Below are 15,349 nucleotides of genomic sequence, written 5' to 3'. Positions count from 1 at the left end.
GACCCCCGCAGCATCCCCCCGGTCAGAGCAGAGGCTTGCTTTCCAGCCATGGCACTTTTTAGCAGGCAGGCATCCTTTTATTTTCATCAGGGCTCTGAATAACACAGCTCAGGCAGTTTTTGTCTGAGGCTGAGGGGTGAATCCTGTCACCCACCTGCCCTCAGAGGGGCACTGAGAGGTGGGGGAAAACCGGCAGAGCGTAGAGCAGGGCTGGCCCAGCTCAGCACTGGGCAATATACGGGCTGCTAGAGTTGGGCAAGAGGCAGGGAACTGAAACTTGCTGACTCTATGCAGGTCAGAAAGATTTGGGCCACAGTTTCAGGAGGAGCAGAGAGGGGGAAGACTGTGGGTTTTCTTATTAACAGCTTATTTTAATATTTACACCTTCAATGAAGAGATGGCAGAAAGAAATACGCCAGCAGGGAGGGCTTTACTGCTAAGGCAGAATTGTAAAGAGGGTCCTGGGGGGCAAATACTGCTTTTTCTTGTGCTACTGTCAGTGCACTTATTTCCCTTAAAGAAAGCAAAACTTAAGTGACCGCGAGCAGGACCAGTGATAGGAAAGGGGTTGGAAGGATCTGACTTCAGACACACATTTGCTGGCATGGTGGAGAGCTGTAGAGAAGGATTTTAAAACCCCAAGATGGGGAAAATGGAGTTCAGGAACAGAAAGTGCAGCTTTCACGAGCTCTGATCTAGACTCCATCTACCTCTTAGTGCTTCACTCCAGTAAATCACAGTGGGCAGGTTGTGATCCCCATTTTACCAACAAAGAAAACGAGGCAGGGCAAAGACAACAGGCAGCATTTCTCCTCTAAGGGGGCTCAGCAGCATCCAAAGCCAGGCAGGGATGGTAGTGTGCCTTTCCCAGCAGACTACACTGCTCGGAAAAGAAAACAGAGGGATTGCATCCCAGGAGGAGGGGAGGGAGCACAGGCTCCCACTAGTTCCATCACTGAGACAGAGTCCGTGAGGGAGGAAAGGAGAGTGACTTTCAGGCATCGCCTTGCGAATCCCGCAGCATGGGACGTGAACCACTGCAGAGCATCCCAGTGCTGCCACATTGGGCAAGTCTGGGTCTCATTTGGGTTAGTAAAGAGAAGAAGTGCTCACCCAGAGGCCTCTGGTGGATGTGTTAAACTGGACGGCCAGGCTGTAGGGAGGGGGGACATGGGATAACAGTCTCCTCAAGCTCCCTCCGTGTCCTCTGGCTAATGTATTCAGCAGTGGGTTTAGGGGATCTCAGGAGAATGAATTGTCAGAGCGTCGGAAGCCAGCGATGGCAGGGGAATTACTGCTAATCCTTCTTGCGGGACACAACACTCCAAAGGATTTAAAGACTGTTTAAAAAATGTAAAAAAAAAAAAAAAGAGGACACCCCTCCCTTCTTTCATACATTTTGGGTTGGTCACTCGCTGGTGGCTGGGAGCTGAAAGAGAGAAAAGAGAAACATTAAGAAGAGGGAAAGGATGAGAGAGGGAGAGAAGAAAAGATAAAGACTGGAGATTAGATCTGGAGAAAAGCCTATTTTACCCTCTCTGGGAGTGTAGGCTGCAATTAAATCTCTTTTGCCTAACAATACCCCATTGTTATTTGCATAGTACTCAAGATATGGCGATAAGGGAGGAAGGAGCTGCAGGCAGGGGAGGCTGCAGTTCTCTTATCACTGCGCTGCCGGCAGCGTTAGAAATCCTCTGGCTGGAGGGATAGGGGCCCGAGCCCTTAGGGCGGGGGGGGGGTCCTCTGCCTCAGCTGAGGATCTGCCCCACTGCCATAATGAGTGTTTTGAGCAGCTCTGGTGGGAGGATTTGGGGAGTGCGGGGGGCATATACCCTCTCCCTGCTACACATCTAATTTGTAGAGGTGGTCAAGACTTTATTTGCATCACCCTTTCAACCCTCTCCTTAATGCTCCTCTTCGTGCACCACCTCAGCTGCGGTTCAGCGAAGGATGCTGTCGAAGAAGGGGTACAGCAGGGTGCTGCGGGGTGCCTAAAGCCTTTTGGGAAGCGGAGCCCACGCTTTGCCTGTCAGTTCACAGCACAAAGACCCTGTGTGAGAGGGGGGCCAGGAGGAAAGGGGTACGTACTGTTGATGGGGGAACTTAGATACATGGGTTAGATAGGGCAAGCAGATGTCTGTTGCCTTGGGACTCTCTCTCCTCCTGTAACTCATGTCCTGTAATTGAGAATGACTATAAGCAGAGTGAAGAATAACAAATTGTGACCTGGAGGATTTTTTGTATGTACTGGTTCATTCCCTCTATATATCAGGTAGCCTGGCAGGCACAAAGGGAGATCTGGGCTGGACTGCTTTTGCCCTCCAGCTGGGGCCTGTGACTGGAAGGAAAGCACTTCAGCATCTCTGTAGCCCTGCAGAGATGCTGAAGTGCTTTCCTTCCAGTCCCGGCCCCAGCTGGAGCCCCAAGGGCTGCCAGGCTCCACTGTCACCTGCAGAACAAGGCTGATACCCATAACGATGCTCATTTCCATCCTTCCCGCACAGACCCAGGTCTTAAAGCAATACCCACTATGGAGCGTGGGCTGCGGGGTACAGCAAGGACAGAAGACATATTAATACCATTGCTAAAGCTGAAGTGGCCCAAAGATGTAATTTGGGCAGCTGGAAAATACAGTCATGCTTTCAGGTGCAGACTTTTCATTTGCTAAAAGGGGAGGCTGTTGGGGGAAGCAGTGCATGGGAACGTTAAGGGATGTCATGCTGCTCTGATAGGGCATCCAGTGGCAGTAATGTAATAGCTAAAATCACACTTTTTGCAGACTGAGGTCATAGACAGCATTGCAGAATGAGTTTAAGGCTCCCCTAATGGACACATGAAGGCACGTACACAACAGACATCAAGGCCAGAGTTTCATCTGTATTTAAATTTATTTAAATGGTGACTCAGTGCCTGTCCTCCACGTAGGTAGAACAGGACTAATGCAGGTAGTGAATGCTGGCCCAGTGTGAGCTAGCCTCAGGGAACTGCCCTTGCTGTGAAGACGTGGACAGGAACATGCAAAGCACCATTTTCATTCGGGATGCCTCAGGATGATGTTTCAAGAGGACGAACCAGGCTGTCCCAGCAAGGAAGCACCGGGGTGAGAACCTCACAAGTCCCGAATCTGGGGTCTTCCCAGCAGGACTTGCTGAACAGAGCAGAATCATGTTCCTCTTCTCAGGAGCGATGGAAGACATACCACTGCTGCCTTAGTTGCTCTCTGAATAGGCACCGGTATGCAAAAACCTGATTTAAAAGCAACTTCCCAGAGGTACTGATTTCAAAACATTTTCTTATCACCATTATGTAATGCTTTAGGCTGTTAGTGCTGGAAACCCTGGGACCGAGGCACCTCCAGCAGCTGAGATTCACCCAGCTGTTGAATTGTGGCCACTTTTCTGAGACCTTGCACCAATCTCTTTCCTATTCTTTTTATTCCTTTTTCTTGATTTTCAAGGCTTTTAACAGAGCTGTCCTCAACTATGCAATGTTACTATCTCTGTGCTCGCAGCAGCCCAGGGAGGTCCAGGCTGGCGGATTATTGACTTTGTCCTCTACATGACCTTGAAGCTGAGGAAGGTTAATGCTACTGGCAGATGGGCTTTTCTTCTGCAAATCATGCTTTGCTGTCATTTATCCCAATTCTCGGCCTGAGCTGCAATGGCAAAGAACAACTTGTTAAGGAATTGCTTCTTTCCTACCATGTTCAATTGCTCTTAGTCTCAGGCAGTTCGTATTGATTGACTGCAACTACTCAAGATGTTTTGCAAAAGGTACTTAGTGAAATTCATTCTGGGGATTCTTCAGTGTTTTTTTACTGCCCAAACTACATGTGTGATACAGCCAGGGGAAGGTTTAACTTTCAGAGGGTCAGGGTAAGAGCTGTCATGGAAGTGGAATTTCCGTTTTGTAAAAAGTTCTGCTTTTCAGCAAGGTACAAAAATGAAAAATCGTGCATTTTCCCACAAAATAAAATTTGTGTTTTTTAATTCGGGTAGGTGGAAACATTTTTACATTTTTATTTTGTTTTGGGAGGCTAGTCAGATTATATAAATACAAAGAAATTTCAAAATGAAAAGGTACTCTGAGAAACAACAGTATAAGCCTAAACCAACATTTTTTTAAATGACGTTGTGGAGCAATTTAACTTTTATTTGAAATCCTTTTTTCCAATCCCTCCAAAACATTGCAAAAATCACTTTTTCCATGCAAATTGTCTGTTCCAAGATTACAACCCCATGCAATACCAAACCAGAAACCCTGCTATGACAATTTCTGTTCCATAGATTCACTACACTACCTCATTAAATTACATAAACCACCTACAAAGTAGTATTTCCCAAAGGACAAACACTCTTCCAGAAAAGTTTCAACCTGTTCCTGTCAAGTATCAGTCGGTCCAGAGAAACCAGCTGCTTTTTCTTGTTTTGTTGATTTTTTAACTGACACTGGAAGTCTGTGCTAATACTTCGGGAGGCCAAGGGAGCATTCACGCAGTGCTGTTCCTGCAGCCAGCCAGATCCAGGCGGGCATCAATGCAAATGGCTCTAGTTTTCAGCTTTTACATAATGTCTCTGCTACAGTGTGGAGACCACAAATGCAATCATGCTAATGAGGGCTTGCTCTGTTCAGAGCCGTCACTGCAAACCACATCTTGGCGATGATGGCAGCACATCATGATGGCCTGCCTCTGAGACATCACCCTCTGCAATGCAAGACCAGAGCCTCATCTGTACTGGCATTTTGCATGGGTCAAATTAAGCACATAGTGAAATCAGGGCACATTCCCATTACAAATGAAATGAAATAGCTTGGATGCAACAGCCCTTTGGAGCTTCATCTCCATCTGGTTTTATGACCTGGGTAAAATAGATGCTTTAATAACTGGAACATGTTCAGCTATTTACATGAGGGATGAAAGCAGACCTGCATGGGTGTTTGGTTGGCTGCTCATTTATTCACCCAAACGAGTAAATAATATCAAAGCTACCTGCTGCACAGTGAACACTTTCAAACAATAATGCATGCCAACATGTTTGGAGAGAAGAGAATGTTCAGTTTTCCTTTGGAAATTTGTTTTCTATAACAAAGGCAAATATGTGTGTGTCTTTCTGTTTGAACCACAATATTTTCCCCATTTCTAGTATTGGGGAAAGTTGTTCTGAGTCTTCCAAAACCAAATCAACTTCTTCTCTGCTGGGTAAATGGTGAAAATATAATTGTTCACACAGTCTCTTCCCCCCCTAGACTCATAAACCACAAAGTATGGAAGACGGGCACTGCCAGGGCAGGTGAATGACCCCTCGGGCTGTGCAGAGGGGAGGGCTGGGAGCCGCTCACCCAGCAGAGCCCGTGGCTGCATGGATGGACATTTACAGCACATGGCTGTACCTGGCACCCAGATCCCATCAAGAGGTGTTCATGTCACCAGCCAGCCTGTCCTCCTGAGCCTCCTTGTGCCACACAGAAAAAAAAAATTAAAAAAATCCTGGTTCTGTTGCTGAAGGTTTCAGCAATAAATGAAATCGGCTTGTGTCTTCCAAGCACCAACTACCGCTGAGACCAAGTGAAATCTCTAAATGCATGGAGGGAAACAGGAGTGACAGTGACTGTGGGGCTTGCAGAGGATGAACCTCTTCCAAATTCCCTTGTTTTCTGAACACCCCAGCCTTCAGTCTCTGTCTCACTGCACCGACTCACTCTCACGTCCAGAAGCTATGATGGTTTTTGTGCTTTCTCTTGGGCAGTAAGGAAGCCTGGGGCAACTCACGTATCCAACTCTGCTGTGGAGACTCTGAATAGGAAGAGAAGAACAAGTGACTGGTTTCTTTTTAAATTGTACAGCTGGGAGCCTCCTCTCAGCATCACCCCAGCTCTCCTCCTGAAATTGCTTTGATATTCAACAAACACTCGCTTTTTAAACAATACTGTCCTAACCCCTTATTATAATGCCCAGAACCACTTGCAGGCTTTCTGAAACTCATTATTATAATTACAATTAAGAATCATAGGACTCTGTGCTTTGTGCCAGGAATACATATACACAATTTTTTGTAGAGGAGCCACAGAGAGAAAGAGTGAGGGAGAAATGCAGCTTCAGTGCTGCTCAATTCAGGAGCAGGAACTCCCACCCCATTTAATTTTCCTTCTTTTGTTTTCCAATTTAACTTGTAGCTGCTGAAATCCAGGCTAATATTTGCTTTGTCGTCCGTGCTTTCCTTTGGCTTCAATCCAGGGAACCTCGAGCTGTGCCCTGGTTTAGTGCACACCCCCCCCCCCCCCCAGCTCCAGCAGCCTCTGCCCCTGGGTGAGGAGGCAGGTCTGCTGGCAAGATGCAGCGCTCAGGACCCGTCAATCACAGCAGAGGTAAGGAGCACGCACCGCACTTTGGAAATTGCTGCAACAGTACTTAGTAGATGCAAAACAAACATTCTGGGCAAGTGAACACAGCATCGGGCTTAGTTTTATTAAAGCTTCGTCTCATGGGTCACAAAAAAACGTAGAGAGGGCTGTGGGGTTTTTTGGTAGTGTTATCCCAATATACTACTGACACCACACAGAGAGAGGGAACTGTGATTCAGCTTTTGCCAGCGCAAGCCCTGGAACTAGCTCTCCCTCTTTTTCAAACAGTGTCTGATGTTGATCTCACTTATCAGTGGCTTCCACGGAGATGTCGCTGACTGGTGCTTAGAAAAGTGAGATGGATCAGGCCCTTTCTTCTGAATAAATATCAGATCTGATTCACCACTCAATTGCTTCTGTTTTCCCTCTGTAGAACGTCATTGATTATAGAAGGATTTGCAAGTTTAAAACTAGAGTAATTCAGTGATTAATCCCAACCAAAGCCTTTCATAAATAGAGAGCAATACTCCAACACTATTCAATATTCGACACATCAATGGAGTGCTCTGTAATACGATTCAGTGGCATTTAGACTTTCCTTCCTTTTATTCAGAGCAGTGCTGGGATACATTCAGTTTAGCTAACCCAGACTTTTCTCCTCTATCTCTTCTCCCTGCAAAATGTCAGGCACGTTCTTATTGAAACAAAGGCAGAACTCTCCCGTCCAGTGACCGCCCTGTTCAACCTAGCAGCTGAACCCTGGGAGAGGCTGACCACACATGTGGAGATGCCTACCAGGACCAGAGGCTGCCACAATGTGATGGGGGAAAGGAAGAGGGACTCTCAGCCTCATTGCTAGGTCTGAACATATCCGAAGTCCATTTCAACCCATGGGCTGGAAGCTCCTACAGCACCTTCCAACAGAATTAAGGCTAGTCCAGAGAGTGGAAAAGCTTATGCTAGAACTGGCTGGCTGTAAACATCAAAACATTTTGCTCAGGCTCAATCTTGCTCATATAGGGCAGTCCCACACAGTATATCCAAAAACATTGGATGATGAGAAGCAGTTGGAGCAAAGAAATACCTCGATTTTAAAGGTGTTAAGCATTTCTATGGCTTCTTCTGGTCGCACTGATTTTTGGATCCCACAAGAAAACCTCAAACCACTCTCTCAAATGCTACATAATCTGGATATAAATAAGAGTTCCAGGTGATGGAAATATTTGGGGGTTTCAGTATTTGGTTTTGGTCTAAAGAAAACTGAAATAAACATGTTGGGGAAATTTCCCACCAATGGCAACCTCCCCCCACACTGACAACGTAACTGCTCAGCTGCACTGAGTAGCTGCCAGGTGGTTTATGGCTGTAGGGCATCCCATTTCTCTCTGTAGGGTTTTTCCCCTGAGTCATGGTGCCTAAGGAGGCGGACCCAAGACTTTCAGGATCCAAATCTTGTTTCTGTTTCCCACCATTTTTAGAGCCAAGAATCCTGCACCTTTGCTCTCCCCTGGAGATCCTGGGGTCCACTCAAAGCAACGGACCCTGAAGTTCCACTGGGTAAATGGCCCCAGGATGCAAGTTCAGTTTCAGAGGCAGACAAATGACAGTAAGAGCAGTCCGCCTATTCACCAACCCACCAGACCTGTGTGGATTGCTGGACCAGCTTTGGTTGACAGCTGCAGACAAACATGGAGCTCAGGCATGTGCAGCTCTTCTAGCTGTTGTCACTCCTTAGCTTGCAAGTTCCCTTGAGAAAGGGTCACCAGCAAGGCAGGTATTTCTGTAGTGCTTTTACAGTGCCTCCATCCACTTCCTCCAACTCTGAACAGCCGCAGAAGAACCAACTCCTGAGCACCAGCCATCAGCCATGGCCAGGATGGGAGATAGGAGAGAAGTGATCTCTCTTTCTCTTCACATGAGCTTCACCGCCTCGTGATTCCATTTTTTGCCTTCTAGCAGGACTCCTGTCAGCTGCCTCCAGAAGATGTGCCTACTTATTTCCTTGTTTTTCCACTCCAGATAGGTGTTCCTCTTCAGGTATCGGGACAGCCCCAGCCTCTGCCTCAGCAAGGCCTTATTCACTTCTTCTAGTACAATCATGATGATTCCAGCCTTTCCTTCAACAAGCTGCCAGGACTGGGCAATGTCAAACTCAAAGCTACACCACTTACTTTCCAGGAAGTTAGTAGAGATGACCGCGATGACATTCCTGCTACTCAGAAAACCTTCTTGGATGATATTGGTGACAATGGGTATCCCTGGTAGGAAATCCCTGTAGTAAAGACAAAGCTGGAAGGGAGGTGTTCCTCCTTCTAAGGGTTCAACCAGCTCTTTTATCACCCATTCTTGGTCTTTGCTGGAGTGGATAACAAATGCATCATAGGTGTCACCCCTTTCTGCAGAGTGTTTACACCCACTGAGCAGCACCAATGAGTAGTATAGCTGGAAGTAGTACTTGTAAATCAGGAAAAGGAACACCACTACAGCAAGCAACGTGATCACTGAGAATGACACTGTACTTGCATCGAGATGGCAGGACGACAGATCAAAGCTTGACAGGCTTACGTTATTCATGGATGCAGGCGTGTGGCATATCATCAACTCCTTGTTCTGCAGTAGCTCCTGCTTTTCCTTGATCCATTTCAGAAAGTTCAAGTATACACAAGAGCATTCAAACAGGTTTTGAGAGATGTCTAACTGGACCAGACTATCAGGCAGGATTTCCAGGGCTGACTCCAGCAGAACACTCAGCTGGTTGTTGCTAAAATCCAGGGCTGTGAGGGCTCGGAGCGGCTTGTAGACTACGGGATCAAAGCTCAGCAACTTATTGTTGCTGATGTTTAGCTCTTTTAGTTCAGAGAGGGCATCAAATGTACTTGGATCCACCTGTACTAATTTGCAACTTGAAATATCCAAGGTGTGGAGGTGACTTAGGTTTTTGAAGTTGTTGGCCAATTTATTGTTCTCGAAGGAGTTGCCTGCCATCTTGAGCACTTGCAAAGAGTTCAAGCCACAAAATGTACACTGGGATTTAACAAGAGTTCTGGTATAGGAAATATCAAGGTAAATGAGTTTCTGAAGGGATAGAAAGACAGGGTAGGAGCCAGGACCTAACAACTTTGTGTGCTGAAGGTCCAAATATAACAAATCCTTTACATTAGTGAAATCTCCAGTCACACTGATGTCAGAATTGAAGCTTAGGTTCAAGTGTTTCAAATTTGGACACTTGTGAAACTGAGGGGAACAGCAGCCAGTGAAGGTGAGGCGATTCTCACTCAAATCTATGACCTCCAGGTTACTCAGACTCTCAAATTTCTGCTGGAAGCTATTGAGGTGTTTGCTCTTGGTAATACGAAGCACTCTCAGCTCCTTGAAAAGAGACAGCTTCACGGCAGGCACTTCCTTAAACTTGCATTTCTTGCATTCCAGCTGTTTCACTTGAGAGAACATAGGAACCTCTGACACCTCTTCAAGTTGGAGGTCCACCAACCGAATACTGGAGACATTGCCTATGCAGTTAAAAAGAGTGTCTGTGTTATTCTCAAATCCCCTGAAACAGATTAAGACAAACTCTTGCATTTGTACCTGGCACAGTCCACTCAAGAGTCCGCTCTGAAAGTCTACCAGTCTCTGACTGTTGCTGAATTCTCCAACTATTAGTCTGGTGACCTGTAAACCAGTCAGGCCTTGAAGAGAAGTGTGCATCACATTGAAGTTCTCAAAAGAGGACCTTAGAACCAGCTCACCAAGGTGAATCTTTGCAAAGGACCCTGGCTGTATGTATTTTATATTATTCAAGGAAAGCACCAATGTGAGATTCAGCCTGTTCGCTTCCCTCAGGGCATCAAGGTCTCCTTTGGAGATATATGTGATCTTGTTAGAGAGAAAGCTCAGGTGCCTGAGAGAGGTCAGGTTGGTGAAATACTTGGGAAGCTTCAATGAAGCAATGTTGTTGTGGCCCAGATTCAGCTCCTGCAGGGTATGCAAGTGTCCAATGGGTAGGTCAGTCAGAGAGGTTATGTTGGTTTCCACCAGCACTAGTTTTTTCAAAGATGTTAAGCCATAGAAGGCTGCTGTCCCCCGGTACTGGAGGGAATTGGCAGTTAAAATTAAGGTGGAAAGTTTATGAAGATCCTTAAAGGAGTTATCTTCTATTGTATGGAGTTGGCACCTGTTGGCCAGGAAAAGAGAATAAATGTGCATGAAACACTGTCCCTTTCATGTTCACTAATGCTACAGCACTAAGCGCTGGTGCAACATTCTCAGGTTCAGCCTCACACTGGGGCTTCGTTTGGCTTTACTGTGCTGGGCAGAGCCAGCACTCCTGAATGTGCAAAGGGAACCCTTCCACAGCAGAGGACCTTCTCTCACTTCCTTCTCCCTCTCTAAATCTGAAGTTCAATTGCAAAGCAAGAGATGTTGAGTCACGGTGAAGGTCAAAAATTCATGCAGGCACCAGGAAAGAAGAATTCTAGCTTTCTGTTCAGGCCAAAGTAACATGGTAATAACCATCATTGATGGCAGAGCCAACCAGATACAGCACTCCTTTACACCTTGCACCTTCACAGCCTTCAGACTGTGCCTCAGCCACATCTGGGCAGTCCCACTGGCACCAGCATGATGCAGCAGTGGCGAAACTCACAACTCTGTCAGCAGTTTTGCTGATAATATCCGAGAGGGAACAGACCCCAGGCTATGTCAGCTCTAAAGGAGGAAAGGAAGAGGGGAAAAAGAGGGTGGCCACCTAAAGATGGTTTCATATAGGAAGATCCAGAATTTGAGACCCAAATCCATTCAGCAATGAATTCAAGCAAAATTAGTTTTATATTCCAGACAGTGCCTTACAGCAAACCTGCTCTGCCACTCAGCCACTTTGGAGCTGTAACTGTGATGGGACTGAGTGACATTTTTCAGTGAAACAATTTACCCAGAGAAACTGTTGTCTCAAGTCAATGGAAATTATACATCAATTCAAATTTGCTAATAAGCCTCCCCCATCTCCTCCCCCAGACATGTGAGAAGGGAAAAGAGAATATGTTGATATTTTAAAACAGCCTTTTGGAAAATGAATGTACCTTCATTTTATTTTTTTTTTAACTGATTAGAAAAACAGCTCACCCTAGATGTTCCACTTCAGAGTTTTTGTAACAGTGAAAAGTCTGACATTTTTCTTGTTCAGAGAGAAGTAAAACATCTTCCTTCTCCTTCTCACATCCCAACCTACAAGATCAGACTGACAGATCCAGCTCTGTGCAGAGAGTATGCACTCCGGAACTGAAGTAAAAGCTGTATATCACTTGACCATGGGGATGTGCAGAGAGACAGACACAGGGATAAAGTCACAAGCAAAAAAAAATGAACAGCCAAGACCAACAGACCTCAAAATAAGCAACCACGGCTGCCCAGCTGGTGAACAAGGTTAACCAGTATCCACATAAAAGACTTGATTACCTTGTAAGATCCAGAATCTGAAGTTCAGGGACTGATGAAAAATAATTTGACCCCAGTGATTTCAGATTGCTGAAACTGAGATCCAAATTCTGGGTGGTATTTGGGACTTCAGCAGGAACTCCAGAGACGTTCAGTCCCATGCATCTGAAAGTTTTGTTAGGGATGACCTGTAAGAGTGGCAGATCCAATCATGGTCAACATCTGCTCTTATGAAGTGTGAGAAAATTACACTGTCAGGAAAGCAGGAGCAGAATGACTAACCTTGTAGTTAATTTCTAAATGAGCTGCCCTGAGTTTTAGGAAATAATCTTATATATCCTAAGCATTTTTCCCACTTCTAATAGAACCAGTCCTACTCTTCAGAAAGAGCTACATTTCTTGCTGGTTGAAGCAGGTGCAAAACTACAGGACAGTGTTCCTTGAGGCTATGGATGAACTGGCAGCAACCTCTGCGAGAGCCAGCAAAACAAACACGCAAGGATGCATCTTCTGTCCAGGATCAGCTCTCAGCTTTGTTACACTGCAGATAAGCAGGCAGTTCTAAACGAAGTTATTCTGTAAATAATAATCGTCGGCAAAAGTTTGCAAAAGGCAGTTGATTAGTGCCAGGTACTTGGGGTACTGGTGAAATCACTCTACAGTACAAATCAGGCAAAAATACTGTATTTTGCAGAAATTATAGACAAGGCTTGGATCTCTTCCAAGGGAAACATAATCTATTAGATTAACTGTACTGCAGTAACCTCAGGGGTACAGAAAGGCAACAAGAAAAATGGTTCATGCTGCTGGTTCTGGTTCTCAGATGTTTTTGAGACCAGCATTTACTTCAAACGATTCAATTGCCTTGGTAACAGCCTTAGAAAAAAGATGGGCTTTTGTAAGACAACTAACACACAACAGACTTGATGCACAAATCTCCCAAGCAGAGGGAAAAGTTGCACCAGAGAAACAGAAGGATTTTGTGCTCATTTAGAGATCACGTACCTCCAAACAGGGATTGAGGAGGTAGCCTGCCAGCTGTGATGGGACAAGCGCCGGCTGCAGCAGCACCACGAGCGTCCACAGGGCAAAAGATCCTCTCCTGGGCATCTTCAGGGGGCCAGGCATGCAGGAGAAAGCAGCATGGGTATCACTCAAGGACCTGGAATGAGAAACCTTCTGAAATGCCAAGGACTGTGTTTCACCACTCCTGCTTCTCACTGCACATCACTGAGAGTTGCAGAGACCAAGGAGGGAAGTGAAACCAGTAGCTGCCTGGTTTTTAGACATGCTCTGAGTGAATTGCTGTTCTTGCAATTGTTTAAAAAAAAAAAAAAAAAAAAAGCTTTTTTAAAAAGAAAAAAGGAAGTAACGAGAGATATAGTTTCGACTAGAAATCAAAGAAGAATATGGATTGTATCAGTGTGTCACTTGATTGCCTCAGATTAGCTCTGGTCAAATTGGCAAAAAAAGGGAAACTTTGGGAAATTCTGAGTCCAATTTCTGGAAGGTCGTGCTTCACATCCCATAAGTCAAATGCACTGGATAGAGCAAATGACTCTGCCTTTGTACCCCTGCCATGCTCCCAGCTACACCACACTGGCAAGTAGTGGAGAAGTACTCAGCTGTGGCAAATGTTTTCCTGAGCCAAGTAACAACAGGTTTACCTATGGCTGACCTCTTATGAACATACATCTAGGTTTTATCCACCTGTTTGGGGCTCAGTATTACAATTATCGCAGGAACAAGCTGCACATGGCCAGGCACAAGGAGTAAATACTAGAGATTCATAGAGTAGTCAGAGCCCAGGACCTTACGCCCCTCCTCACCCTTTTCTTGGGTGGGTGGGTGGGTGGGTTGCTGGGGGCAGCAAGCTGGGAGAGGCACAGACACCCCAGCTGGGCTTAGAGCTGCTATCTGCCCTGGTCACGCCTGAATCTGTGTTTGATGCCTTGCTACAAAAGTGAGTACATCTCAATACCGTCTTTAATTTATGGTGCAGACACAGCTATTGTTTCTGGAAGAAGCTTTGTAAAACCTCACAGTTGGCAATATTAATTTAAATCAGCTGTGAGCCTTCTAATAAAGCTCCCTGCCTTCATTTACTCTGATAAATGGTAGTGCATTCATGTATCTACTCCTGTCTTTCTGTAGATAACTAAGAAGTGTTACTGGGGATCCAGCCATAGGGTTGCTGCGTATTATTAACACCACATAGACAGAGAGGCTGCAAAAATGTGAGGTGGGGGTGGGATACTAGTCTAGAAGTAGATGGAACAGGCAATGACTGCACATGAAAGTCTGTGAAAATTAATATTAAATATAAGCTGCAGTATGATTCCAGTGAGCAATCCACTCATAAAGAAAAGTTTAAAATATGACTGGAGGCGGATTGGACTTCTTTGGCAGGTCAGTAGAGGGCCACTGAGAGATGGGGAAATCCTAAAATAACAGATGATCTCTGCAATGAAAAACATATGGCAGCACAATGGAGACTAAAACTGATACTCTGATGTGCAGACAGATAGTGCCCATTAAGCCAGCAGACAAAAAGTTTGTTGAAATTGGGCAAGTTCTACAAAATCCTTGTTCTGAAAAGCCTCTCATGATTGCAGGTATTTCCTTTTACAGATGGAATCAAAAGTGAGTGGAAACAATTGCTGACTGCTTCTGTGCCTGGATTAAGGAAATTGGCAGAGCATCATGTGTCTGCAGAGGACAAATGAGTGCATCTTTTAGTATTCAATATGCAGAATGAAGCAATCCACATTTAATTTTTATCTAAAGCTGAGATGAGCCTGAAGTATGCTCCAGAAATTACCATTTCAATGGAGACTCACTGAAGATGCTGGAGGGTTTGGGAGCATCACAAAATCGGTCCAACAGCCATGCTCAGGGGTCAAGTGGAAAGTACGGCTTGAAGGACGTTCAAAGAATGTGCTGCTTCTAACACAAGGGACAGTTTCACAATAACCATAGTAATTTGCTCAAGGACAAATCATATAGAAACTGCAGGGGATGGGGCACAAGCAGAAAACGTGCAAGCTAGCAAATCAAACTCAGCCACCAGTTTAGAAAGTCAATGCTGGTTAACTTCATATTCTTCAGCTTGCATGCAACAATGTGCAATGACTGTAGAAAGCCATAATGTCTGTGTAATTGCCTCTTTCGGTTCACAAGAAACAAAAGTATTATTTGGAATCCTTTAAAGTGACAAGAATAACATCTAAAATGAAACGTGATTCACTATGCTGCAATTTACTGGTGGGATCATCAAAGATCTTTTAGAAAGGAGGTGTTACAGAAAATCTGTGTTTCTAAAAACACATGCCCAAGTAATCTTTGTTCTCCTGAACATTATTATAATATAAGTAACACAACAGCAGACAGCGTATACTCAACCTCTGTAATCTGAAGCAAGGTATTACATAGCATAAGATGGCCACAGTGTAGCTGGACTGACAAAACATCTTGTCCTTGCCTATATTAAAAGAAAATAATGTGTAAACTCCAGCCAAAAAGAAAAGTTAGCTAAACTCTTGGATGAGACAACTGGTGATAGTCATGAAAACGCAGA

At 45.2% G+C, this 15,349-nt stretch overlaps 1 protein-coding gene across 1 annotated transcript; it reads right to left on the bottom strand.

Moving 5' to 3' along the window:
- Nucleotides 1–6,441: 6,441 nt before the first annotated feature.
- On the bottom strand, nt 6,442–13,209 carry TLR4 (toll like receptor 4). The gene is made up of 3 exons (XM_030000880.2): nt 12,778–13,209; nt 11,794–11,960; nt 6,442–10,513 (listed from the first exon to the last, which is right to left on the bottom strand). Exons 1-3 carry the CDS (start codon nt 12,898–12,900, stop codon nt 8,254–8,256), a joined length of 2,550 nt encoding a protein of 849 aa, XP_029856740.1. The 5' UTR covers nt 12,901–13,209; the 3' UTR covers nt 6,442–8,253.
- Between the last annotated feature and the right edge of the window lie 2,140 nt (nt 13,210–15,349).

This window comes from Aquila chrysaetos, chromosome 24 (assembly GCF_900496995.4).
Source record: "Aquila chrysaetos chrysaetos chromosome 24, bAquChr1.4, whole genome shotgun sequence".
NCBI classification, from domain to species: Eukaryota; Metazoa; Chordata; class Aves; order Accipitriformes; family Accipitridae; genus Aquila; species Aquila chrysaetos.
The sequence above is the reverse complement of the archived record's forward strand: the minus strand, read 5'-3'. Positions and strand labels throughout refer to the sequence as shown.

Coding starts and splice junctions, on each gene's coding strand:
- TLR4 (XM_030000880.2), bottom strand. CDS start 12,900: ATGCCTGGCCCCCTGAAGATGCCCAGGAGAGGATCTTTTGCCCTGTGG. Junction 11,961..12,777: donor TCCTCAATCCCTGTTTGGAG/GTACGTGATCTC, acceptor CCACTCTTACAG/GTCATCCCTAACAAAACTTT. Junction 10,514..11,793: donor CAGATTCTGGATCTTACAAG/GTAATCAAGTCT, acceptor CCTGGCCAACAG/GTGCCAACTCCATACAATAG.